At 45.7% G+C, this 27,840-nt stretch overlaps 1 protein-coding gene across 7 annotated transcripts in view; it reads right to left on the bottom strand.

Annotated features, from left to right (window-relative positions):
- LOC140408399 (serine/threonine-protein phosphatase 2A 55 kDa regulatory subunit B gamma isoform) overlaps positions 1 to 27,840 on the bottom strand; it is a 495,785-nt gene that overhangs the window by 62,002 nt on the left and 405,943 nt on the right. For all 7 annotated transcript variants that reach the window (XM_072495544.1, XM_072495546.1, XM_072495545.1 and 4 more), the window contains one exon: positions 23,099 to 23,263. In XM_072495544.1, the coding sequence (XP_072351645.1) occupies positions 23,099 to 23,263 (165 nt within the window). The remainder of the gene's footprint in view (positions 1 to 23,098; positions 23,264 to 27,840) is intronic.

The following is a 27,840-nucleotide window of genomic DNA, read 5'->3' on the forward strand; positions in this document are numbered from 1 at the left end:
ACAATTATTATGGGAGTCCTGAATAATGATAGATCAGCTGTTGCAGGAGAGTTGGTGGCTACACCTGGGTAGGTACAAGTGAAATGAGCCAAGGGTTGGACCACTCAGCTGGACCACGGAGGGGAGACATTGGAGGAAGATGTTGTGGTCAACCATGTCAAAGGCTCTGACCAGGTTGAGAAGGTGGAGAAATAATAAACCATGATCAGTCACACAGGACGACATCTATGACGTTGATTAGAAATATAGAAAATATGAGCAGGAGGAGGCCATTCAGCTTGCTGCGCCATTCACCATGATCATGGCTGATCATCCAACTCAATAGCTTGCTCCCGCCACCCCCCCCACCCCCCCCCCCCATACTTTGATCCTCTTTGCCCCAAGTGATATACCTAACTGCTTCTTGAAAACATACAATATTTTGGCCTCAGCTGCTTTCTGTGGTAGTGAATTCCACAGGCTGACCACTCTCTGGGTGAAGAAAATTCTCATCTCTGTCCTAAATGGGCAGCATAGTGGTTAGCACAGTTGCTTCACAGCTCCAGGGTCCCAGGTTCGATTCCCGGCTTGGGTCACTGTCTGTGTGGCGTTTGCACATTCTCCCTGTGTCTGCGTGGGTTTCCTCCGGGTGCTCCGGTTTCCTCCCACAGTCTAAAGATGTGCAGGTTAGGTGGATTGGCCATGCTAAATTGCCCTTCATGTCCAAAAGGTTGGGCGAGGTTACGGGGATAGGGTGGAGGTGTGGGCTTAGATAGGGTGCTCTTTCCAAGGGCCGGTTCAGACTCGATGGACCGAATGGACTCCTTTTGCACTGTAAATTCTATGATTCTATAAATGGTCTACCCATATCCTTAGACTGTGACCCCTGGTTCTGAACACTCCTATCATCGGGAACATGCTTCTTGCATCTACCCTGTATAGACCTGTTAGAATTTTACAAGTTTCTAGGAGATCCCCCTCATTTTTCTGAAGCCCAGCAAATAAAATCCAAACTAAATCAATCTCGCCTCATACGTCAGTCCTGACATCCCGAGAATCAGTCTGGTAACCTTCTCTGCACTCCCTCTTGAGCAACAACATCCTTCCTCAGATAAGGGGACCAAAACTGCACACAATATTCCAGGTGTGGCCTCACCAAGGTCCTGTATAATTGCAGCAAGACATCCCTGCTCCTGTACTCAAATCCTCTCGCTATGAAGGCCAACATACCATTCGCCTTCCCGCCTGCTGCACTTGCATGCTTTCTTCAGCGACTGTTGTACGAGGACACCAAAATCTTGTTACACCTTCTCTTCTCCTAATTTATGTATATTCAGATAATAATCTGCCTTCCTGTTTTGGCTACCAAAGTGGACAACCCCACATTTATCCAAATTATACTGTCTCTGCCATTCATTTGCCCACTCACTCAACTTGTCCCAACACACTGCATCCTCCTCACAGCTCACTCTCCCACCCAGCTTTGGGTCATCTGCAAATTTGGAGACATTATATTTTGTTCCCTCATCCTAATCATTAATATACATTGTGAATAACTGGGGTCCCAGCACTGATCCCCCACTAGTGACTGCCTGCCTTTGGAAAAATTTATTCCTACGCTCTGCTTGCTGTCTGCCAACCAGTTTTCTATCCATCTCAACATACTACCCCTAATTTCACATGCTTTAATTTTACACACTAACATCTTATATGGGACTTTGTTGAAAGTCTTCTGAAAGTGCAAATAAACCACATCCACTGGCTCCCCCTTGCCAACTCTACTAATTACATCCTTAAGGAATTCCAGTAGATTTGTCAAGCCTGACTTTCTTTTCATAAATCCATACTGACTCTGTCCGAACCAGCCACTGTTTTCCAAGTGCTCCGCTATAAAATCTTCGATAGTGGATTCTAAACTTTTCTCCACGACTGACGTCAGGCTTAATGGTTTAGAATTCCCTTTTTTCACTCTTCCTCCCTTTTTAAATAGTGGGGTTACATTAGCTCCCTTGCAATCTGTCGGAACTGTTCCAGAGTCTACAGAATCAATACATCCACTATTTCTAGGGCCACTTCCTTACGTACTCTGGGATGTAGATTATTAGGCCCTGGGGATTTATTCACCTTCTATCCCATCAATTTCCCCAAATAATTTCTCAACTAACATTGATCTCCTTCAGTTCCTCCCTCTCACTAAACCCCGGTATGTTTCTGGTACTTTATTTGTGTCCTCCTTTATGAAAACAGAACCAAAGTGTGTATTTAGTTGGTCAGCCATTTCTTTGTTCCCGATTATAAATTCCCCTGTTTCTGACTGTAAGGGACCTACATTTGTCATTACCAATCCTTTTCTCTTCATGTACCTATAGAATATATTAAAGTCAGTTTTTATGTTCCCCGCAAGCTTACTCTTGTACTCTATTTCCCTCTTCTTAATCAGTCCCTCGGTCCTCCTTTGCTGAATTCTAAACTGCTCCCAATCCTCAAGATCTGTTGTTTTGCTTGGCCAATTGTATGCTTCTTGCTTGGATCTAATTCCATCTCTAATTTCCCTTGTAGGCCATGGTTTGACTGCCTTTCCTGTTTTACTTTTGCGCCAGACAGGAATAAACAATTGTTGCAGTTCACCCATCCGCTCTGTGAATGTTTGCCATTGCCTATCCACTGTCCATCCCTTTAAGTAACGTTTCCCAATCAATCATAGCCAACTCGCGCCTCATATCATCGCAGTTTACTTTATTTAGATTCAGAACCCGAGTCTGGGAATCAACTACTTCACTCTCCATTTTGATGAAAAATGCTATCATATTGGTCGCTCATCCCCAAGAAGTCTCGCACAACTAGATTGCTAATTTTCCTTTCTTATTACACAATACCCAGTCTAAGGTGGCCTGTCCTGTAGTTGGTTCCTCAACATATTTATCCAGAAAACCATCCTGTACACACTCCAGGAATCCCTCCTCTACAGTATTGTGACTAATTTGATTTGCCCAATCTATATGCAGATTAAAATCACCCATAATTACAAATGTTCCTTTATCGCACATGTCTCTAATTTTCTGTTTAATGTCATTCCCAACATCACCATTACAGTTTGAAATACAACCCCACTAACATTTTCTGCCCCTTGGTATTTCGCAACTCTACCCATACAGATTCCACACTATCGGAGCTAATATCCATCCTCACTATTGTGTTAAGTTCTTCTTGAACCAGCAATACACCTCCACTGCCTTTTCATTTTTGTCTGTCCTTCCTAAATACACCACTGTGCTGTTAGAAAGGGAGTTCCAGGATTTTGACCCAGTGACAGTGAAGGAATGGTGATATATTTCTCAGTCAGGATGGTGAGTGACTTGCAGGAGAACTTCCAGGTGGTGGCGTTCCCAGGTATCTGCTGCCCATGTCCTTCTAGATAGTAGTGGTCATGGGTTTGGAAGGTGTTGCCGAAGAAGCCGTGGTGAGTTTTTGCAGTGCATCTTGCAGACGGTACACAAGGCTGCCAATGTGGTAGTGGAGGGAGTGAATATATGTGGAAGGGGTGTCAATCAAGCGGGCTGCTTTGTCCTGGATGGTGTCAAGCTTCTTGAATGTTGTTGAGGCTGCACTCATCCAGGCAAGTGGAGCGCATTTCATCGCACTCCTGACATGAGCCTCGTAAATCATTCACCTGAGGAAGGAGCTGCGCTCCGAAAGCTAGTGATTCGAAACAAATCTGTTGGACTTTAACCTGATGTTGTAAGACTTGTGCCCACCCTGTCCAATGCTGGCATCTCCACATCGTAAGTTGTGGGCAAGCTTTGGGAGTCAGACGTTGAGTTACTCAATGCAGGATTCCTAGCCTCTGACCTGCTCTTGTAGCCACTGTATTTATATGGCTAGTCCAGTTCAGTTTCTGCTTAATGGTAACCCAGAATGTTGATAGTGAGGAATTTAGTGATGGCAATGCCACTGAATGTCAAGAAGCGATGGTTAAACTCTCTCTTCTTGTTGATAGTCATTGCCTGCGACTTGTATGGCATGATGTAACTTGCCACTTGTCAGCCCAAGCCTGGATATTGTCCAGGTTTTGCTGCATTTGTACAAGGGCCGCTTCATTATCTGAGGAGTCGTGAATGGTGCGGAACATCGTGCAGTCATCAGCAAACACCCTCATTTCTGGTCTTATGATGGATGGAAGAAGGTAATTGATGAAGCAGCTGAAGATGGTTGGTCCGAGGGGCACTATCCTGAGGAACTCCTGCAGTATGTCCTGGAGCTATGACTGACCTCAACCATCTTCCTTTGTACTAGCTATGACTCCAAAGAGCGAAGAGTTTTACGTCAGATTCCCATTGCCTCCAGTTTAGTTTGGGTTTCTTGATGCCAGATTCAAAGGCTGCCTTGGTGTTAAGGGCACATCCTGGGTGGGATTCTCCCAGCCCCGCGCCGGGCCGGAGAAACCCTGCAGCCGCGCCGCATGATTCTCCTCGGAGCAGAGAATCGGCGCCATTGACGCTGCTGGTGGCGGGCTGCTGATACTCCGGGCCGGATGGCCTGAGCGGCCGCTCTAAAAAGGCAGAGTCCCGCCGGCGCCGTCCACACCTGGTCGCAGCCGGCGGGAACTCAGCACGCAGGGTCGGTGGGCGGCCTGGGGGGGGTGGTTCAGACCCCAGGGGTGCCTCTGATGGGGCCTGGCCCGCGATCAGGGCCCACCGACCGGCGGGCCGGCTTCTCGCTCCCCGGGCCTATTTTCTTTAGCGCCGGCCCCTGAACTCCCGCGCCCTGTTGCATCGGGGCCGGCACGTTGAGGGAGGCCACCGCACGTGCGTGGGTTGGCGCGGCGCACAGTTCACGCCGGAATGGGAGGCTGGAGCAGCATGAACCGCTCCAGCACCGTGCTGGCCCCCTGTAGGGGCCAGAATTGGTACTCCCAACGGCCTGTTCACGCTGTCGTGAAACGCGACGGCGTTTCCGACGGCGTGGACACTGTGCTGCCGAATGGGCGAATCCCGCCCCTGGGGTTCAGCTCTCTTGACTATGTTTGAGCCAAGGCTATAATGAGGTCAGGAGCCGAGAGGTCCTGGCAGAAGCCAAACTGAGCATCAGTGAGCAGGTTACTGCTTAGCAAGTGCCACTTAATGGCATGGTTGATGACCTCTTCTATTATTTTAATGGTGTTCAAGAGTAAACTGATTGGGCAGTAATTAGCCAGGTTAGATTTGTCCTGCTTTTGTTTTGTGTACAGGACATACCTGGTAATTTTCCACATAGCTGGGTAGGTGCCAGTGTTGTAACTGCACTGGAACAGGTCGGCTAGGGGGGTGGTAAGTTCTGGCGCGCAACTCTTGCCAGCACCCATTGCCTTTGCAGTATCCAGTGCATTCAACCGTTCCTTGCTATCACATAGAGTGAAGCAAATTGGCTGAAGATTAGCACCTATGATGCTGGGGACCTCCGGAGGAGGCCGAGGTAGATCAACCACTCGGCATTCTGGCTGAAGATTGTTGCAGATGCTTCAGCCTTACCTTTCGCACCGATATACCTGGCTCCACCATCATTGAGATGGGGATAATGTGGAACCTTCTCCTCCTGTTTGACATGCAAATAGTCCTGTGTTGTAAAAGGTAAGGTGAAGTCACCATAGTCCCAGAGGACCATAGGCTGCTTTCCCCTGTGAGGGAGAGAGTTGACTGGCGGTGGTTTAACCTGAGGATCACCACACCTCGGGTAAGGGGCAAGGTTGAGAAGGCGGGGCCTTCATGAATAACTTCAGCCGGTACAGGAATTGAACCCGCACTGCTGCCCTTGTTCTGCATCACAAACCAGCTGTGCAGCCCACTGAGCAAAACAGTTTCAATATGTTGACACCTCATTTTTAGGTATGCCTGGTGCTGTTGCTGGCAAGCCCACCTTCACTCTTCATTTTTAATCGGCCTTGAAAGCTCGTATAAAAATTACATTTTTTTTTCATGTTTTTGTGTCTTTACAATATAAGCGAGCAATGTATACACCAGCCTGACTTTCAAGCTGTTCAGTAAAATGAGAACTTGACTGCCACCTAATGTTCTACATTTCTGCACTCGTTCAGATAATCTTCTGCTGACTAGTTAAAAATAAAACACTTTTCCTTTTCTGCATTTCTTTGTTGGCATTGAGCATTGTTGTGTCATCAGAGCTGGAAATAGTATGGAATCCCCCATAGAATGCTTCCAATAATAACCCAAAATGCTCACCTTAGAAACGCATCCTTTTCTGCAGTAGCAAGGACTTTGTGCTATTTCCCGGAAATAGACATTTAAAATCTCCAAGGTTGAGAGAACTGATTAAAACGTACAGAATTCTAACAGGGCTGGACAGACTAGATGCAGGGTGGATGTTTTCCTTGGTTGGGGAATCTAGAACCAGGGGACACAGTCTCAGGTTCTGGGGTAGACCATTTAGGGCAGAGATGAGGAATAAAATGTCTTCACCCAAGGGGTAGTGAGCCTGTGGAATTCTCGGCCACTGAGGGCTGTGGAGGCCAAATCGCTGAACTTATTCAAGAAAGAGATAGATTTTTTTTTAAAAAATTCCTATGGGATCAAGGGGCATGGGGAGAAAGAGGAAGTATGGCATTGAGATAGAGGATCAGCTAGAGAAGAGCGGAGCAGGCTCGAAGGGCTGAATGACCTACTCCTGCTACTAGTTTCTACGTTTTACTGCAATTGGATAGGGCGTTGGTGAGGCCACACCTGGAGCATTGTGTGCAGTTTTGGTGTTCAGATCTGAGGAAGGATGTTCTTGCTATGGAGGGAGTGCAGCGAAGGTTTACCAGACGGATTCCTGGGATGGTTATATGAGGAGAGACTAAGTCGGTTAGGATTATACTCACTGGAATTTAGAAGAGTGAGAGGGGATCTCATAGAAACTTGCAAAATTCTAACAGGATTAGACAGGGAAAGAATGTTCCCGATGGTGGGGGAAGTCTAGACTAGGGATCGTATTTTGAGGATAAGGGGTAAACCTTTTCGGGCTGAGGAGAAATTTCTTCACCCAGAAAGTGGTGAACCTTTTGAATTCACTACCATAGGAAAGTATTTGAGGCCAAAACATTGTGTAATTTCAAGAAGGAATTAGATACAGGTCTTGGATCTAAAGGGATCAAGAGATATGGGGGGGGGGGATCAGGGTATTGAACTTGATGATCAGCCATGATCATAATGAATGGCGGAACAGGCTTGAAGGGCCGAATGACCTCGTCCTGCTTCTACTTTCTATGTTTCTATATTTAAGTGAGACTGTCGACTTATCAAGTGGCAGATATTTATCTGCCATTAGAAGCTGGGTCGAGACTGTCCAGTTCACGTAGATCATTCAGAAGAACCTTCATCCCTTAGTCAAGGCTGGATTCGTACACATGGATCTTTGTTCTGAAAAGCCACTCTTTAACTCCAGCCAAGCAGTTTTGAACTTTAATCGTATGTTTCAATTGGCAATTTTGACATTGGCGACTTGAGCACTGGATTCTTTGGGAATGAATACACCTCAGTAATTATGAGAAGAGAGAATGGTGCATCTGTTATTTCTTAATTCCAAGCTCATACACATTAGAGTTCCTCAACAAATCTGTCCTTCCTCCCTTTCAAAAATACACATTTTATTGAACAGTAAACCTGTGCGATGTTCCTTTTGTAACATGCTGTTTTTTATTGTACCAAAGTTAGGCCAGTTGAGCACCTGAATTTTATTTACACCTATAAAAAATTAAATATCAACAATAATTCTATTTGTTCACAGAAATAAAATGAAATACATTTATGTACTTTCAATTCCCATCCATTCACAGTGGTTCAAAGAAATCTCAATTACAGACCTATTTATACAGTGCACATGTCCTACATGATCACAGATGTATTTTTGAACAACTTTGAACATTCAAATATGCTCTGACAAAGATTGAACTTTGTGATAACATAGAATCCCTGCAGTACAGAAAGGCCTTTTGGCCCATTGTGTCTGCAGCAACACTTCGAAAGAAGACCCTACTTATGCCCAATCTCCTATCTTATCCATGTAACCCCACCCAACCTTTGGACACTTTGGGACAACTTAACATGGCCAATCCACCTAGCCTGCACATCTTTGGACTGAGAGGGGAAACCGGAGCACCCAGGAAGAAACGCATACAGACAAGGGGAGAATGTGCAAACTCCACACAGTGACCAGAGATCAGAATCGAACCTGGTTCCCTGGTGCTGTGAGGCAGCAGTGCTAACCATTGTGCCACTATGCCGCCCTGACATAATTTTAATATGAGACCATATTTTACATTACCAAACTGATTAACGCTAAATAAAACAGGTTTTGTATTATTGCATCTCTGTAGTTAAACCAATCTGGAGGCAGGGGCTTTTAGCTTCTTGCCAGGGTTAATTGGGGCCTGTACAGTTTGAAGAGGATATTTGTCTCTTAAATATGGGAATTAGGACAAATTATTCCATTAAACACCTTGAAAAGCACTTGGTGGTATGCCATAATCCAATGGCTTCAATCTTATCTGTGCCGGAAATAGTCAAGCTAAACCCTCAAGTGGCTATTTCAGTGAAAAATGGACACCATATAAATTGTTTTAATGCACATTTATTTTTTCCAGTTAGCAAACAAATGAAAACGTAACCTCAAATTATTTCCCTCCCAATTTTTATTGCCAGCATGCCCCCTCCCTCTCTGGTGCCACCATGCCCTCGCAAATTTCATGAGGCGAGATTGAACAGTTTAGTCCTATACTCTGTAGAGTTTTGAAGAATGAGGAAGATCTAATTGAGGTAGACATAGGTACCCAAGGCACTGATAAAGTAGACATGGAGCTGATGCTTCCTCTTGTGGGGCATTTGAAAACGAGAGGTCATAATCTTAGAATAATAGGTAGCAAATTTAAAACAGATTTGAGGAAAAACTGCTTCTTTTGAATCTGTGGAATTTGCTACCCCAGAGTGCATTGGATACAGGGACAGTGAGTAAATTTAAGGAGGGGTTATACAGATTTTTAATTGGTAGTGGGCTGAAGGGTTATGGAGAACGGGCAGGACGATGGAGTTGAGGCCAGGATGGGATTAGCCATGATCACATTGAGGGTGTTAGGCTCGGGAGGCTAAATTGCCTACTCCTAGGTCATGTATTCTAGGGAGGAGACGCTCTGGCTGATTTCACAATCCAGCTCTTGGTCTGTAACATTGTAGGTAGCAGATGAGGTACATATCAGCCATGATAGCATGGCGGAGCAGACTCGATGGGCCGAATGGCCTAATTCTGCTCCTATATGTTATGAACTTATGAAATTGAAAGAAACACTGTACCACTCTGTGTAGGTTAGTAGAATGTACAAGATTGGACAGATTTTAAGAACCAGCAAATAAAGACCAAAAAAAGGGAGAAATTAGAATGTGAGGGAAAGTTAGTTAGAAATGTAAAAGCAGAATTTAAGAATTTCTGTAAGTATGTAAAAAGGAAAAGAGTAACTAAAGTGAATGTTAGTCCTTTAGCGAGAGTGAGACCCTGGGGAATTAATCATGGAAAACAAGGACATTACAAGTTTTAAACAGGAATTTGTATCTGTCTTCACTGTAGAAGAATTGGGAAAGTTCTTCAAGATACTTGAAAATCTGGAGGTTAATGGGGGGGAAGGAACCTCAAACAATCACCATCACCAGGGGAAAGGTACCAGGAACATTATTGGACCTCAAGGCTGACAAGTCCCCAAGACCTAATGGCCAGCACCCTTGCATCTTACATTAAGTGACTGCAAAGATAATAATGACAATCTTTATTAGTGTTACAAGTAGGCTTGCATCAACACCACTGCAATAAAGTTACTGTGAAAATCCCCTAGTCGCCACACTCCGGTGCCTGTTGGGGCACGCTGAGGGAGAAATCAGAATGTCCAAATTACCTAACAAGCACGTCTTTTGGGACTTGTGGGAGGAAACTGGAGCCCCTGGAGGAAACCTATGCAGACACGGGGAGAACGTGCAGACTCCGTACAGGCAGTGACCCAAGCCGGGAATCGAACCCGGGTCCCTGGTGCTGTGGAGCACCAGTGCTAACCACTGTGCTACCATGCTGCCCTAGTAGAGGCACTGGTTATGAACTTCGAAAATTCCTTCGATTCTGGAACGGTCCCAGCGGATTGGAAAACAGCAAGAAAGGGGAGAGTTAGAGAGTCGTTCTAATTCCCAACAGCCAGTTCGCTTAATATCAGTCATTGGGAAATTGCTAGAATCCATTATTATGGAGGTTATGGCAGGATATATCTCAGTTGGATAAACAGCTGGTTTGTGATGCAGAGCAAGGCCAGCAGCGCAGGTTCAATTCCCTTACTGGCTGAGGTTATTCATGAAGGCTCCGCCTTCTCAACCTTGCCCCTCGCATGAGGTGTGGTGATCCCCAGGTTAAATCACCACCAGTCACCTCTCCCTCACAAAAGGGGAAAGCCGCCTATGGTCATCTGGGATGATGGCAACTTTACCTTTGCCATTAAGAAAATAGTAATGAGACCAGGCAGAGTCAACATGGCTTTGTGAAAGGGAAATTGTGTTTTAAGTTATTAGCGATCTTTCAGGAAGTAAGTAACAAGCAACATAAATAAAGGGTAACCTGCCGCTGTGATGCACCTGGATTTCCAAAAGGCATTTGATAAGGTGCCACATCAAAGGCTCCTGGACAAAGTAAAAACTCATGCTATAGGAGGAACAATATTAGCATACATAGAGGGCAGGTTAGCTAACAAGAAGCAGAGTGTAGGCACTAACGGGTCATTTTCAGGTTGGCAAGCTGTAACTAGTGAAATACCACAGGGATCAGTACTGGGGTCTAAACTATTTACAATCGATATCAATAACTTGGAAGGCAAATGGAATGTTGGAGTTTATTGCAAAGGGAATGGAATATGAAGGTAGCTAAGTTTTACTCCAGCTGTTCAGGGCCTAGTGAGACCATGGCCAAAGCCTTCCATACTCGTTCATGGCTGGGATTTTCCAGTGCCACTGAAAATGAGTGGAGGTTTGGCTGGAACACCAAATTTTCCGTTCTTACTCGCAACGAGTCCCACCATGGATGCGACCGGAGAATCCCACCCACAATCTGGAATATTGTGTACGGGTTTGGTCTCGTTATTTCAAAATGGAATTCAAAATGTGTCGGAAGCAGCTCAGAGAAGGTTCACTTGACTCACTCCTGGGCTGAAGGGCTTATCCTGTGAAGAAAGGTTGAGCAGAGTAGGCCTATACCCATTGGAGTTCAAAAGAATGGGAGTTAATCTTGTTGAAACATACAAAATCCTCAGGGAACTCAGTGGGGTGGATATTGGGATGATGTTTCCTTCTTGTGGGGAGACTAGAACTCGGTTTCCCTTTGAAGATGGAGATGAGGTGAACATTTTTCTCTCAGAGGGTCTTTCGTCGGTGGAATTCTCTCCCCAGAGAACAGCGGAGGCTGCGTGATTGAATTTATTCAGGGCTGAGTTTGATGGACATTGGCAGACAGGAAAGTGGAGTTGATCTTAATGAATGGCCACCGAATGGCCTATTCTTATGTTCCTCTAAAAACGCTAATCAATGTAATTCCTATCCGGTGAAAAGATCTGGGTCGTGTCAATCAGATTTTAAGTCAATTTTGTCTGACTACGCTGCTGTGAAGCGACTTGAGACGCTTCATTATGTCGAAGGCACTATCTAAATGCAAGCTGCTGTATGAACCATCGAATGACTGAGTTGCAGTTATTTCAAGTCAAACTGAGCAGTTTCCAAGGGTACAATTCGGAATACAATTGACTACAACCGAGACAAAGCCACCTCCCTCATGCATGTTGAAGTTTGATGGGAATTATTCATTCTCAAAGGAACCAATGAAACCAATTAGGGCAAAAGCAGTAAGTGAATATGTGACATTAGGCTCCCAGCATGATCCATACATTGTTTCCTTGACAGAGGAAACCAGGAAAACGTGAAAAGAAATGACGCGTTGACAGCATTGCTAGATGATGCTTTCATTAAAAGAAAAACTACAAATTAAAAATAAAACCTGATGATCCACTGGGTGTCATTGCTTTGCCAGTGTTTAAATGTGGCAATGAGCTATTCAGCCTCAAACATCTAAATGTCTCAGCCAGCCTGACCCCTTTTCATTAACCACTTTCGATCCAGTTCCTATGTTCATTACCAAGGTTTGGCAGGATGTCGAAAGTTCAGATTGTCCAGTGAACCATTTCCACTGATTCATCAGGAATCTCGTCATCACCAGTTTCCTGCACTAATATTCGCACCCCCCCCCCCCCCCCCCCCCCCCCCCTCCAAGGCAGAAGGTGAATTAAGTTAATCACAACGCACAAGAAATTAGCTCAATTTAACATTACAGAAGCTCTTCGGGAAAGCATAAAATGCATAAAAATACAAGGCATAAAATGAGCAATTACCCAAAGTATTATTTTTACAGTCTCTGCCTTGTGTCGTATTGACATTGATACACGTATTAATGATTTTTATATTGTCACTCATTATTGCCGTTCGTCCCTTTGGTCAACATACAGCATCAGTCACGTTTTATACATTGCTTTGCAGCTTAAACTCAGCGCTGACTCAATGATGCACTGCTACATTAAATGGCTATTTTCCAACTCACAGATCTGGAAAATGGACTTTAATCAATGACTACAAGACCTTATTATACCTCTAGCTGCCAAATGGGGCCTATGTACCAAAGGATGTTGTATTTATGACCAAATAAATTGTCAGGCTTGTTGAGTCTTATTGTAATTCCAAACAGCGTAGCAGCTTGTGTGTGTGATTCACACAGTGATTTGCTTATTGTACTTTTGTGTTATTTGTCTCTGGAAAATCATGGCTGTGTTACAGAACTGGAACAGCTAAAGCGTTAATCTTACAAGGGAAACAGTATAGATCATTGAATTTTACATTTCTTTTTTAAATGCAAGAAAATGAATTTCACTTTGCTGAACTATGAACACTGACACCTATTTAGAGAAGGCTGACATCGCTCCTTGTACCTGGATCAGAAGACAGAAGCTTTGTCAGGCAAATGCCGACATATGTAACTGTTTTGCACACCAAGCAAAACACAGAATTGGCATTAAGGAACAAATGGAAACCAATGAGTAAATCAGGCAAAGATAAAAATGGAAGATTACACTCCCACATTCTAAGATACGATGTAAAAACAAGCTCAAGGTCAAAAGGAAAACCCTCAAATGCTCAAAATCTGAAATATAAATGGGAAGTGCACAGCTAGACTGTTCATTCTGACAAAGGGACTTTGCCTGAAATCTCTTTGTTCCTCTACACTTTGTTGCCATTGGTATTTAGAAAATATTCCCATTTGCCATCCTTGGATTCAAAGTGGATGGCCTCATCCTTTCCCACATTTAACTTATTGATATTACTTATTACTAATGTCAGTGCTCCTCCAAACTGTCTTCTTTTGTTCTTAATCCAAGCTTTTTCCTCTGTGCTCTGTATTGATAACCAAAACTGATTGTGGACTGCCAGTTGCGGCATGTAGGTGGAGATCGCATGTTTAGTGGCTCTTGTCAGAACTGTCTATTTTAGGCCCTTTACGCCCAGCTTTTGGGAAGATTTGTTTATGAGAAGCTGTGGGAAAGTTTGGGACATTTATAGAATATCAAAAACCGGAAAGAAAAATCCAGGGAAAAAGGCAGTGAGCGTCCGTCGCCGGGCGTGCTGAGGGGTGCAGGAGGAAAGATGGCAGGAGAGAGCCCATCGGGTGGGGCTGCGCCCATCATGGTGGAGAAGATGGCTGAAGTGATGGCTGGAGAGTTTGAATGATTGTTTTCGCCGCATTTTGAAAAGCATGGGATGGAGATGATGGCCTCGCTTAAGGCATGGGTAGGTGAAACCCTTGCCCCTGCGAGGAGGAAGTTGGTGAGAGCTTTGACAGCGGTGAGGGAGCAGGGGGAGAAAATGAAGGGGATGGAGGAGGCATTGTCGCGGCACAGCGACCAATTCATCTCGATGCAGCTGCGAAGGATGGCAGAGATCAACAGAGGGCTGAGAGCCAAGGTAGAGAACCTGAAAATCGCGTTGCAAGACATATTGTGGGTGTGCCTGAGGGGGTTGAGGGCCAGAGGCCTACAGAATGCTTCGCCGATATGCGAGCAAAGTTGATGAGGAAGGGGGAGGATCCCTCCCAGTATGAACTGGACAGGGCCCATCCGTCGCTCCGGCTGAAACCGAGAACGAAAGAATCACCGAGGACTGTAATGGTCTGTTTTCACAATTTTCAGGCGAAGGAGAAGGTGCCTTGGTGGGGGAAGCAGCAGCCTTTGGGCGAGCCAAGGGGGCGTTGTGCAAGTGCAACGTGCAGTTTGGAGTGGTCTACCCAGCGAAGCTACGGGTCACGCACAATGGCAGGGCCTTATTATTTCGAGATGGAGGCGAAGGCGCTTGTGAAGGCAGTAGGATTGGGACTGAACTGAATTTGGACTTTGATGTTTTTTTTCTTTGTTTTTTAACTCTTGTTTGTTCCTTGAATGGGTGTTATGTTTAACAATTTTGCTGTAACAGGGGTTTGGCCAGGGTGGTTTGGGATGTATGACCATTGGGGTTTGGAGAGATTGTTAGGACGCAGGGTTGGGGAATTTGGATGGGTGTTTTGGGGGGTCTTGGAGTTGATGAAGTTTTGTTTTCGATGTATGGGAGGAGGCCCTGGCAGGAGCCGCCGCGCTAGCAAAGGCATTGTTCACTAGTGGATGGGAGCAAGATGGGGGTAGGGGCCGTGGTCGTTGGAACCTGGATGGGAGGTTTGGATAGGCCTGGGAGGTGTTAATGGTGGGGGGATGGGGATGACACTGGGTGAGGTGTTTTCAAGAGGAACTGGGAGAGGGATTGCTGGGAAGGGAGGTGGTGGAAGAGGGGTGACGGTGCCTAGAGCTGGAGCTGGGTCCTGCCAGCTGGGTGAGGCCTGGCAGGATGGTCATGGCGGGTAGGAAGGGTGGGGGTTGGGGGTGACAGACCCCAACTCAGAGTGGTGACATGGAACGTATGAGTGTTGGGGAGACCGTGAAGAGAGGATGGGTTTTCCTGCATTTAAACGGCCTGAAAGTGGACATGCAGTTGTTACAGGAGACCCACCTGAGGGTAAAGGACCAAATGAGGCTGAGGAAGAGCTGGGTGAGCCAGGTGTTCCATTCAGGCTCTGGCAGTAGGGCCCAGGGAGTGGTGATACTGGTGGGTAAACGGATGAGCTTTCAGATGGAGACGGTGGTAGTGGACCAGGGGGTCAGGTATATGATAGTGATGGGTGCGTTGGAAGGGAGGTTAGTGGTGTTGGTTGGAATATATGCCCAAAATTGGGATGACGCTGGGTTTGGAAGATGTTAGCGGCCATGCTGGACCTGGATACTCATCCATTGGTATTGGGGAGAGGATTGGAACATGGTGTTGGGTTCGAAGGTGGACAGGGGGTGGGGGGAGGTGCTAAGATGTTGGCCGGATTCATGAAGGAGATGGGAGGGGTGGTTCTGTGGAGGTTTCTTCTCTTATGGGATAGACATAGACATAGACATAGAACAATACAGCGCAGTACAGGCCCTTCGGCCCACGATGTTGCACCGAAACAAAAGCCATCTAACCTACACTATACCATTATCATCCATATGTTTATCCAATAAACTTTTAAATGCCCTTAATGTTGGCGAGTTCACTACTGTAGCAGGTAGGGCATTCCACGGCCTCACTACTCTTTGCGTAAAGAACCTACCCCTGACCTCTGTCCTATATCTATTACCCCTCAGTTTAAGGCTATGTCCCCTCGTGCTAGCCATTTCCATCCGCGGGAGAAGGCTCTCACTGTCCACCCTATCTAACCCTCTGATCATTTTGTATGCCTCTATTAAGTCTCCTCTTAACCTTCTTCTCTCTAACGAAAACAACCTCAAGTCCATCAGCCTTTCCTCATAAGATTTTCCCTCCATACCAGGCAACATCCTGGTAAATCTCCTCTGCACCCGTTCCAAAGCCTCCACGTCCTTCCTATAATGCGGTGACCAGAACTGTACGCAATACTCCAAATGCGGCCGTACCAGAGTTCTGTACAGCTGCAACATGACCTCCTGACTCCGGAACTCAATCCCTCTACCAATAAAGGCCAACACTCCATAGGCCTTCTTCACCACCCTATCAACCTGGGTGGCAACTTTCAGGGATCTATGTACATGGACACCGAGATCCCTCTGCTCATCCACACTTTCAAGAACTTTTCCATTAGCCAAATATTCCACATTCCTGTTATTCCTTCCAAAGTGAATCACCTCACACTTCTCTACATTAAACTCCATTTGCCACCTCTCAGCCCAGCTCTGCAGCTTATCTATATCCCTCTGTAACCTGCTACATCCTTCCACACTATCGACAACACCACCGACTTTAGTATCGTCTGCAAATTTAGTCACCCACCCTTCTGCGCCTTCCTCTAGGTCATTGATAAAAATGACAAACAGCAACGGCCCCAGAACAGATCCTTGTGGTACTCCACTTGTGACAACTCCATTCTGAACATTTCCCATCAACCACCACCCTCTGTCTTCTTTCAGCTAGCCAATTTCTGATCCACATCTCTAAATCATCCTCAATCCCCAGCCTCCGTATTTTCTGCAATAGCCTACCGTGGGGAACCTTATCAAACGCTTTGCTGAAATCCATATACACCACATCAACTGCTCTACCCTCGTCTACCTGTTCAGTCACCTTCTCAAAGAACTCGATAAGGTTTGTGAGGCATGACCTACCCTTCACAAAGCCATGCTGACTATCCCTGATCATATTATTCCTATCTAGATGATTATAAATCTTGTCTCTTATAATCCCCTCCAAGACTTTACCCACTACAGACGTGAGGCTCACCGGTCTATAGTTGCCGGGGTTGTCTCTGCTCCCCTTTTTGAACAAAGGGACCACATTTGCTATCCTCCAGTCCTCTGGCACTATTCCTGTATCCAATGATGACATAAAAATCAAAGCCAATGGTCCAGCAATCTCTTCCCTGGCCTCCCAGAGAATCCTAGGATAAATCCCATCAGGTCCCGGGGACTTATCTATTTTCAGCCTGTCCAGAATTGCCAACACCTCTTCCCTACTTACCTCAGGGAGTATCCGTTCTTCTCACCGCCCATAAGGCGTACTTGAGGATCAACTTTTTTGTGATAGGAAAGGTGCTGCTGGCTGGGCAGCAGAGTGTTTGGCGATTCTGATATCGGACCATGCTCCGCACTGGGTGGATGCGTTCTTGGAGAAGGGTCCGATCCAGAGGCTGGCGAGGAGGCTAGATGTGGGCTTGTTGGCTGACCCAAGTTGTTTCAGGAAGATGGGGAGGTCTTGTCGTTGGTAGTGTGGGGGGCATTGAAGGCTGTAGTGAGGGGTGAGGTCATCTCATTCAAGGCGAGACGCGGGAGGAGAAGCAGCGGCTGATAGAGGAGATTTTGGAGGTTGATGAAAAATATGCGGAGGATCTGGAGCCGGGACTATTGGTGAGGAGGAAGGAGTTGCAAGTGAAGTCTGATCTCCTGTCTACGGGGATGGCGGTTCGGCAGTTGAAGCGAGCGCGGGGGTGGTATATGAGTATGGTGAGAAGGCCAATTGATTGCTGGCGGGGCAGCTCCGACGGCAGGCAGCGGTGAGGGAGATTGTGCATGTGGCGATATGCCTGTAGATAATATCACGTATACTCAGGCAGTGCGACTTCCCAATAGCAGTTGGCATCAGTCAGGTGACATCTGACTACCAGCAGAAAGTTGTAAGGCATACATGAGGACAGTCAAACATAAGGGCAGTTCCAGGAGAGTCTAATGTCGCACTATGATAACTTGGTCTGTGTAGCATTCTGATCGTTACCTTACCACATGCACAACAATAAAATATCGTTCTGATTAAGTCACCAGCAGTTCTGTAGAACCATTGCAAGACAAGATCACAGAACACAACAGTGCGGATTAGGGATGGAACGGGAGGGGTGGTGGTGGCTCAGAGCAGGCAAATAATGTGTTTGAGGTCTTTTAGCAGGGTTTATGTAAGTCGGAGCCGCCGGAGAATGAGTCGGGGATGAGGGGGTTTTTGAAGTGACTGCAGGTGGGAGAGGGGAGGGCTGGCTTAGAGGAGCCATTGGGGGTGGAGGAAGTGCAGGTAGCGATAGGGAAGATGCAGTCAGGTAAGGCACCGGGGCTGGATGGGTTCCCGGTGGAGTTTTACAAGAAGTTTAAGGAGACGTTGGCGCCGCTGATGGCGGAAATGTTTGAGGATGCGATGGTAAAGGGAGGGTTGGCAGAGACAATGAGGCAGGCATCCATATCATTGGTGCTGAAAAAGGAGAAGGTTGGGGGGCGGGCTAAGAGTAGAATTCGGCAGGATCCGAAAAAACGGTTTTGTGCCACTGTGGATTTCCTGTGGGGTATTCCACTGGTGCCCACCTCTTGGATTGGGAAATATGCTGGAGGCTGGTGTGAAACTGATTTGTGTCCCGCTAATGGGATGCAGATGAAGCCTGACCAGAAACTGCACGCCCCACCCCCAATGCCCAATTCTCCGTTATGCCAGCAGGAAAGCATATTGGTCCAGAACACATCGGGAACAACGTGGCACAGAGAAGGCAGGACTTAATCTGAGGCTGCCTCCAGCGTTCAGGATGGAGGCCGCCAGATCCCTGGGTCCTGGAACACCACAGCAATGCATGTGTGTTTGTGTGTCGTGGGGGGAGGGGGGGGGGGGGAAGGAAACATTTAGAGGTGGACCTTCCAGTTTCAGTGTCATCGAGGAAGTCCATCTTTCTGCCTCAGAGTATTCCTGGAGATCCACCTTCTTTTTAAGGAGGTCCATCTTCTTTCTTCATTGGCAGGGTGGGGGGGGGGGCATTAGTGGTATTGGGCGCCTTTTCAATATGGAATTTATGATAGCAGGACTCATGCGATCAGGCCCGCCCCACCATGGAATAAGCTGCTAAACCCCCGGGGGTATAATTAATGCGGTCAGAGCTGGAATACATGGCTGCCTTTTCACACTCCAGCCATGAGACTTAGCCCCAGATCAGAGAATGCCATCTATTATAACAAAGCACTTAGAAAAATTTAAGGTTATCAGGCAGAGTCAACATGGTTTGTCAAAGGAAATCATGTTTAACCAATTTATTGGATTTCTTTGAAGAAGTGACATGTGCTGTGGATAAAGGGGAACCTGTGGATGTCCGGTACTTTGATTTTCAGGAGATGCTTGCAAAGGCGCAACTTCAAAGGTTATTGCTGAAAATACAAGCTCATGTACTGGGGATGGGGAGGATAACACACTGGCATGGTAGAAGATTGGCTAGCTGACAGGAAACAGAAAGTAGGCGTAAATGGGCCTTTTTCTGGTTGGCAGGATCTAATGAGTGGTTTGCCACAGGGATCGGCACTGGAGCCTCAACTTTTGAAAATAGGGCGGCACAGTGGTTAGCCGAGGACCCGGGTTTGGTCCCGGCCATGGGTCACTGTCCCTGTGGGATTTGCACATTCTCCCCGTGTCTGCGTGTGCCTCACCCCCACAACACAAAAAGATGTGCAGGGTAAGTGAATTGGCCACGCTAAATCACCCCTTAATTGGACGATCAAAATAACTGGGTACTCTAAATTTATTTTTTAAAATGTATATAGATGACTTGGGTGGAAGGACCGGAGGTATACTTGCAAAATTTGCTGATGACACAGATAGGTAGGAAAGTAAATTGTGAAGAGCACATGAGGCTACAAAGGGATAGGTTCAGGGAGTGGGCAAAGATCCGAGAAATGGAGTATAATGTGGGGAAAATGCAAAATTGTTCATTTTGGCAGGAAGATAAAAAAAATAAGCATATTATCTCAATGGTGAGAGGTTGCAAAACCCGGGATGCAGAGAGGTCTGGGAGTCCGAGTGCATGAATCACAAAACATTAGCATGCAGGTACAGCTCGTAATTAGAAAAGCTAATCAAATGTTATTATTTATTATGAGGGGAATTAAATGCACAAGTAGGGAGGTTATGCTTTAGTTACACAGGGCATTGGTGAGATCACATCTGGAGTTCAGGGAGTGTTTACTAGATGAATACCTGGAATGCGCAGTTTGGCTTTCGAAGAAAGGATGCACAGGCTAGATTTGTATCAACTGGAGCTTAGAAGATCAAGACACAACTTGATTGAAACATAAGATCCTGAGGTGTCTTGACAGGATGGATATGGAAAAGTGGTTTTCTCTTGTTGGAGAATTTAGAACTGAGGGTCATAGTTTAAAAATAAAGGTGCACCCATTGAAGATAGCGATGAGGAGAACCTTTTCTTCTCGGAGAGCTGCGAGTCTTTGGAACTCTCTTCCTCAAGAGGCGGTGGAAGCAGAGTCTTTGAATATCTTTAAGGCAGAGGTAGAGAGATCCTTGAGAAACAAGGATGTGAAAGGTTATTGGGGGTAGGCGGGAATGTGGAGTGGAGGTTACAATCAGATCATCCATGATCTCATTGAGTGGCCTACTCCTGGCCCCTAATTTTTTGTGTTTGTATATTCATATGTGATTAGACAAAGTGAAGGCAAGTTTCCACCCCGTGCTGTGAAAGCACAGATTCGTAACCATTATTTCTCAATGCACTAACAGTTAACCACTGCAGGCTGATGCATGAACTGTGACGGAAAACCAGCAAACACAGAGAATGGTGTGCACGGTTATATTTACAGTAGAACAGAAGTTTGAAATAAGAGAAAGCCAATTACCTTATTTGTTTGAATGCTGAATCAGTAATTTGTCCATTGTAAAAGCGCCAACCAGAGATGGATGGCGCAATTCAGCGGCTTCTTCGCGCTGACTTGTTGTCGGGATAAATCCATCGAGTCTCGCGAGACGCCTCTCATGAGATTTGTGGTGCTCGAAATATCTTGCGAGATCCAACGGAACCTTGCAAGATGTTGCAATCTTGATCTTGCCCTCACTGGGGCCTTAAAAAAGGTGGAGGAGAAGAAAAGATCGGGACAGCCTTTCGAAATGGCGCCCTAATTTGCGAGGGGCCTTTCCTGCTGGTGAGCTTCAGCCCGCCAGCAGGAACATGCAGCCTCAGCAGAGAGAATCTCCCCGAGGCCAAAGAGAACAGCAAAGTAACGTTAAATAGCGGATATCGCCGAGAAGCACCCTGCTATACATGCCCAAAACTCGACATACATTTTTCAGATGAATTGCGCTCAGAATTCATTGTGCTTAATAACAATATATACTCTATAAGGATTTATATTAATTATATTTGATAATTATAGATTAGTATATGTTATACATACATACACTAGTATTCATATGTCTTGGTCATATATATTATATTAGTATTATATATTGGTGCTTGTGTATAAACCCAATCAACAAAAGCAATGGTCCATGTTGTCATAGATTATCATAGAATTTACAGTGCAGAAGGAGGCCATTTGGCCCATCGAGTCTGCACCGGCTCTTGGAAAGAGCACCCTACCCAAGGTCAACACCTCCACCCTATCCCCATAACCCAGTAACCCCACCCAACACTACGGGCAATTTTGGACATTAAGGGCAATTTATCATGGCCAATCCACCTCACCTGCACATCTTTGGACTGTGGGAGGAAACCGGAGCACCCGGAGGAAACCCACGCACACACGGGGAGGATGTGCAGACTTCACACAGACAGTGACCCAAGCCGGAATCGAACCTGGGATCCTGGAGCTGTGAAGCAATTGTGCTATCCACAATGCTACCGTGCTGCCCCCATGCTGCTATGCGAGGGAGATATTAGGAACTTGGGTCCAGAAATTAGATTGCAGATGTAGCAGGCAATTTAAAGGTTAAACAGGCTCAGGTGAAAAAAATCTGCTTGCATGGAGTCAGAGGGATATGCCCACACATGGCGAGTTACAGTGTCCCAGTCAGAGTTAAACTCGTTAGTGGGAATACACAGGATGTCCCAGATCCATTGTTATTCAGGACACTCTTGTCTGACCAGCTATTAGCCAGAGTCTGATGGCCTCTTTATCTGTCAATGGGAGGTTAGTTGCATATCAACAGCATGGCTCTGTTCTTTTGTATAAATGGGAGTGGGCAACCAAACAGCCAAGATAACGATGACAGGTTCAAGTCTGGAAATCCCAGATGCCTTTGTTTGAAAGGCTGGGCAGAGCTTAGGGAGAGAGAGAAAAAGAATCCTGTTTTGAACAAGTACAGGAGAAGGCTTTGAAAATCGACTGAGAGAGGTCATGAAAGTTGTCATCGAGGCAGGCTTTGGAAAAGGGTTCTGAACGAATGTCCCTAAAGGAAGAAAAATTGCTTCACAAATGCAAGTATTGTCTTTGTCTACCTGTGTGAGTGGCATGAGAGCTACACTATTGTGTTAAGGTTAAGTCACTACATGTAATCTGGTATTGTTCGCAAAGAAGTTTAAAAGTATAAAAATTGTTTTATTTTCTTTTGCTTTCATAAAGTTTGTTTCTAAAATAGCCACGCCTTATTTCTTATATTATCATTCCTGGAATGAATCGATCTTTCCGCACCTTCTTAAAACTTTTAAAAGTTATAGCTCTGGTCCAGTCTCTTAGCCACTGTTGAGAGCTGACCAGGCCTCTGGAACACAAGGCATAGGGCAGAGATGCTGCATGTAAACCAAGTGCCTACCTCATCCCAACAGTCAGAAAGATATTGAAAACAATCAAGTGAACCTATATATCCTTTAGTTTAAGATCTTTCCAAACACGATGGATACAGACATAGCCCCTGCTCCATGAATCCTCTTCCCTTCCCTGGCTCCCTAGTGGCAGAAATACCTGAAATAGGTGGAATTGGAGGACATCATTGCCCTTGGGAATCAGGTTCAGAAATCATGTTCTTCTGAATAGAATTAAATAAGAATGCTTTCCTGAGAGGCCTGTTTGATAGGAAACTTACTTGATTTTTGTCCAAAACTGGACCACCAGACTTCCTCTCCACACAGTTGGCCAAGCCCATGGCTGAACCATTAAATGAATGACCGCATGTGGGAATTTCAGCCAGGTAACTGTAAATTAGCATGCTGCATGCCATGGTGAATAACATATCAATCCTGATGCTGGAATTCGGGAACACATGCTTACATTTGGAGTGCTTGTCACACAGCGCAGCTGCCCTCATGTCACAGAGCCGCAACGTGCCTTTGCTACTGCTGTAAACCAACAGGTTGCAATGGTGGGGGTGGAACTCGGCGGCTGTGATCACTTCAGTCAATTCTTCCATGTCTACGGGTTTGATATCTACTATGTCTGGGTTAAAACTCCATTAAGGAAAAACACAAGAGAGCGGTGACATTAATACTTCACAGAGGAGCACCAAAGACAGTTTTACATAAACAGTGATGCTAATGCTCTCAATTTACTCCAGACACTGTAATTACCTAATTGGATCTTCTGAACGAATGACTCGGAGGGAAAGACCAGCTCATAATGCAAGCAACTTACTTCATCAAGAAATTAGAGGCCGGTGGTTAGCATTGCTGCCTCACGACGCTGAGCTCCCAGGTTCGATTCTGGCCCCGGGTCACTGTCTGTGTGGCGCTTGCACATTCTCCCCGTGTTTGCATGGGTCTCACCCCCACAACCCAAAATCTGTGCAGACGAGGTGGATAGGCCACGTTAAATTACCGCTTAATTGGAAAAAAAATAATTGGGTACTCTAAATTAATTTAATTTTTTTAATTAAAGAAAAGAAAATAGAGGTGGCGGCACAGTGGTTAGCACTGCTGCCTCACAGCAGCAGGGACCCGGGTTCAATTCTGCCCTTGGGTGACTGTCTGTGTGGAGTTTGCACTTCCCCCCTGTGTCTGCGAGGGTTTCCTTCCACAGTCCAAAGATGTGCAGTTTAGGTGGACTGGCCATGCTAAATTGCCTTTTTGTGTCCAACGGTTAGGTGGGGTTGTGGGTTTATGGGATAGGGCGCGGGAGTGGGCCTAGATGCGGTGCTCTTTTGCAGGGTCGGTGTAGACCCAATGGGCCGAAAGGGATTCTATGGTTTTATCAAAATTCATCCACTGAAGTTACAAAAGTTCATCTACTTCGGAGCTTACCTCAGCTTTTCTTTGTGCATCTATCAACTGCAAAAACAAAAAGAGGACCACAAAAGCACAAAAAATGCTGGTTCAATTAGAATCATAATTTATGGCTTCACCATAATGTAATGTTTCCCAATGTATATTCTGTTCACATAACCTGTTCAGATTTGAGAAAAATCCAGCATTCCACAACATTTTCAGCCATTTGCTTGTTAAATATTTTTTCTTCCTCTCTTGGAGATGGGATTTTTGGACGTTATAATTTGCTGTCTAACAGGATCATGTGGATTGTTGGACCCGCAGCCTGTTCAAGTACAGAAGCAGCAAAATTCCACTGTGTCTTGACATCAAATACCACCTTTCTCATTATTTCATACAATTTAAGAGTGCACGCTTCAAAAAAGGACTATGGTAGCTCCAAGAGGCTGTGCGTAAAGGGGTAAATGGACAAGATTTACTGTATGGATGATAAATTACCAAAAAAATGGAAGAGAAATTAGTGAAAAAGAGCTGACTAGACCTAAAGAAGGGGATGGGGGAGAGTGGAAGAGAGAGAAAAAAATGTGTTAATTGAGTTAAATAGCGAGAAAGAGACAGAGTTAATTGAGATGAAGAGGGAGACCGTCAGATTTTACGACTGAAACATTTCACGTGTGACAAAAATCTGTATTCCATCCTTAATGGCAAATGAAACATCACTAACATGAATCTCAGCAAAAATACAAATAAAAAAAATAGACAGCAGTTTGCAATCGTAATTTCTTGATTTGTTCATTTGCAATCCTTCAGAAGTATCAAACTTTGGTAATTAAAATCCAATGCACAATACTCATTTGGTTCTTTTTTTATTCTTTCACAGAATGGGGGTGTCGGCTGGCTAGGTCAGCATTTATTGCCCAGCTGTAATTCCCTTAAGGTGGTGCTGCACTGTCTTCTTGAACTGCTGCAGTACATGTGGTGTAGGTACACCCACGATGCTGGTAGGGAGGGAATGCCAGGATTTTGACACAGTGACGGAACGGCGATATAGTGACAAGTCAGAATGGTGTGTGGCTTGGGGAGGAACGTGCAGGCTGTGGTGGCCCCATGAATCTGCTGCCCTTGTCCTTCTAGGTGGTCGAGGCCATACGCTTGGAAGGTGCTGTCGAAAGTGCCTTGCTGAGTTAATGCAGTGCATCTTGTAGATAGTACACACTGATGTCACTGTGTATCAGTAGTGGAGCAATTGGATGTTGAAGGTGGTGGATGGGGCGCTGATCTAATGGGCTGCTTTGTCCAGCATGGTGTCAAGTTTCTTGAGTGTTATTGGAGCTGCACAGATCCCGGCAAGGGGAGAGTTTCCATCACACTCCTGACTTGTGCCTTGTAAGTGGTGGACAGGCTTTGGGGAATCAGGTGATGAGTAACTTGCTATAAAATTCCCAGCCTCTGACTGACTAGTGTAGCCATAGCATTTATATGGCTGGTCCAATTCAGCCTCTGCTCAATGGTAACCCTCAGAATGTTGAGGGGGATTCAGCTCTGGAAATGTCATTGAATGTCAATGGGAGATAATTGGATTCTTTTTTGTCCGTGACGGGTATTGCCTGGCATTTGTGCAGCACAAATGATACTTGCCACTTATCAGCCCAAGTCTGGATATTGTCCCAATCTTGCTGCATGTAGGCATGGACCGCTTCAGTATCTGAAGAGTCTTGAATAGTGCAGAATATTGTGCGATCATCAGCGAACAGCCCCACTTCTGACCTTGTTATGGAGGGAAGGTCATTGATGAACAGCTGAAGATGGTTCTACCTAGGGCACTTAAGGTGCTCCAGCCTTGATGGAACCCAAACTGAACATCAATGAGCTGGGTATTGCCGAGTAAGTGCCACTTGATAGCACTGTGACAATCCCTTCCATCACTTAATGGGGCAATAATCGGTCAGGTTGGATTTGTCCTTTTTGTGGACAGGACATACCTGGGCAGTTTTCTACATTACTGGGTAGATGCCAGTGTTGTAGTTCTACTGGAACAGTCTGGGTAAGGACGTTGTTAGTTCTGAAGCACAAGCCTTCAGTACAATTGCCAGAATATTGTCAGGGCCCATAGTCTTTGTACTATCCAGTGCCTTCAGCTGTTTATTGACATCACGTGGACAAAATCAAATTGGCTGAAGACTGGCATCTATGATGCTGGGGGACCTCAAGAGGTCAAAATATTTCATCCACTTGGCATTTCTAGCTGAAGGTTGTTGCAAATGCTTCAGCTTGGATTTCTTACTGACGTGCCCCATCATTAAGGACGGGGATATTTGTGGACACTCCTCCCCTACTCAGTTGTTTAATTGTCCACCTCCACTGATGATTGGATGTGGCGGGAGCAAATCTTAGATCTGATACATTAGCTGTGGAATTGCTTAGCTCGGTCTATTACTTGCTGCTTCTGCTATTTGACATGCAAGTGGTCCCGTGTTGCAGCTTAACCAGGTTGATACCTGATGTTGCTCCTGGTGTTATTCCTGTATCTTCATTGAACCAGCGTTGATACCCCCGCGATTTGATGGTAACAGTAGAATGGGGAATATTTCAGACTATGAGATTACAGATTGTGGTTGTATACAATTCTGCTGCTGATGACCCACAGCGCCTCATAGTTTCCCAGTTTTGAGCTGTTACATCTGTTCAGAATCTATCCCATTTAGCAGTAGTCATGCCATACAACACAATGGGGGATATCCTCAATGTGGAGACATGGTTTGGTCTCTCGAGGACTGTGTGGTGGTCACTCCTACCAATATTGTTGTGGACAGATACATCTGCGACTGGTAAATTGGTGAGAACAAGGTCAAGTATGTTTTTTCCTCTTGTTGGTTCCCTCACCACCTGCCACTGTCTGTGCCCAGCAGCTACGTCATTTCAGACTCAGCCTTCATGGTCTGTAGCAGTGCTACCGAGCCACTCCTGGTGATGGACATTGAAGTCCACCAACCAGAGTACCTTCTGCGCCCTAGCTACCCTCAATGCAACCCCAAAGTGGTGTTCAATGTGGAGGAGTACTGTACTGGTAGTGGGGGGTGGGGGCGCAATTTTGGCACAAACCCTCTGTTGTTAGCAAGGAGGACTTTGCAGGATTGACAGTGCTGGTTTGCCATTGTTGTTTCTGTTGCCTCGGTCGATGCCAGGTGATCTATCTGGTTTCCTTCCTTTCTGTAGCAGCTTGGTACAACTGAGTGGCCACCAAGACCATTTCAGAGGGCAGTCATGCATCAACCATTGTGTGGGTCTGAACTCACATGCAGGTCAGACCAGAGAAGGAGGGCAGATTCCCTTCCCTACCAGGACACCAGTGAACCAAATTGGTTTTTAGGACACTCGACAATGGTTTCATGGTCATTATGCCAAAGACTATTTGAGTATTGCTGCAAAAAGAGACTTCTTTGTCAAAGCTTTTCATCTTGCACTCATCAGAAAACCAATGTCAGGGGAAACAACAAATTCATACTACATGAGAAGAGAGTCCAAATTTATTGGCAAGTGGACTCGATTGGTGGAGATCATGATGCTGAAATAGGGCACATCAAAGGCATCCTCTGGGACAATTGCTATGCTGATCACCAGGCAAAGTCATGCACTTTCAGCCCTGAAAAGTGCCCAGCCTCCCTCAGATTACCTCGAAGGGCAAGGTAGCTCAAACTTGTGAGCAACAGGTGAAGTTTCACACTGGTTGAGTGACCTGGCAGAATTCCTGGGATTGGAAAAGATCAAATATACTCTGGGAGGACTGGGGGAAGGGTTCTATTCCTGTGGATG

Source organism: Scyliorhinus torazame, chromosome 3 (genome assembly GCF_047496885.1).
Source record: "Scyliorhinus torazame isolate Kashiwa2021f chromosome 3, sScyTor2.1, whole genome shotgun sequence".
NCBI classification, from domain to species: domain Eukaryota; kingdom Metazoa; phylum Chordata; class Chondrichthyes; order Carcharhiniformes; family Scyliorhinidae; genus Scyliorhinus; species Scyliorhinus torazame.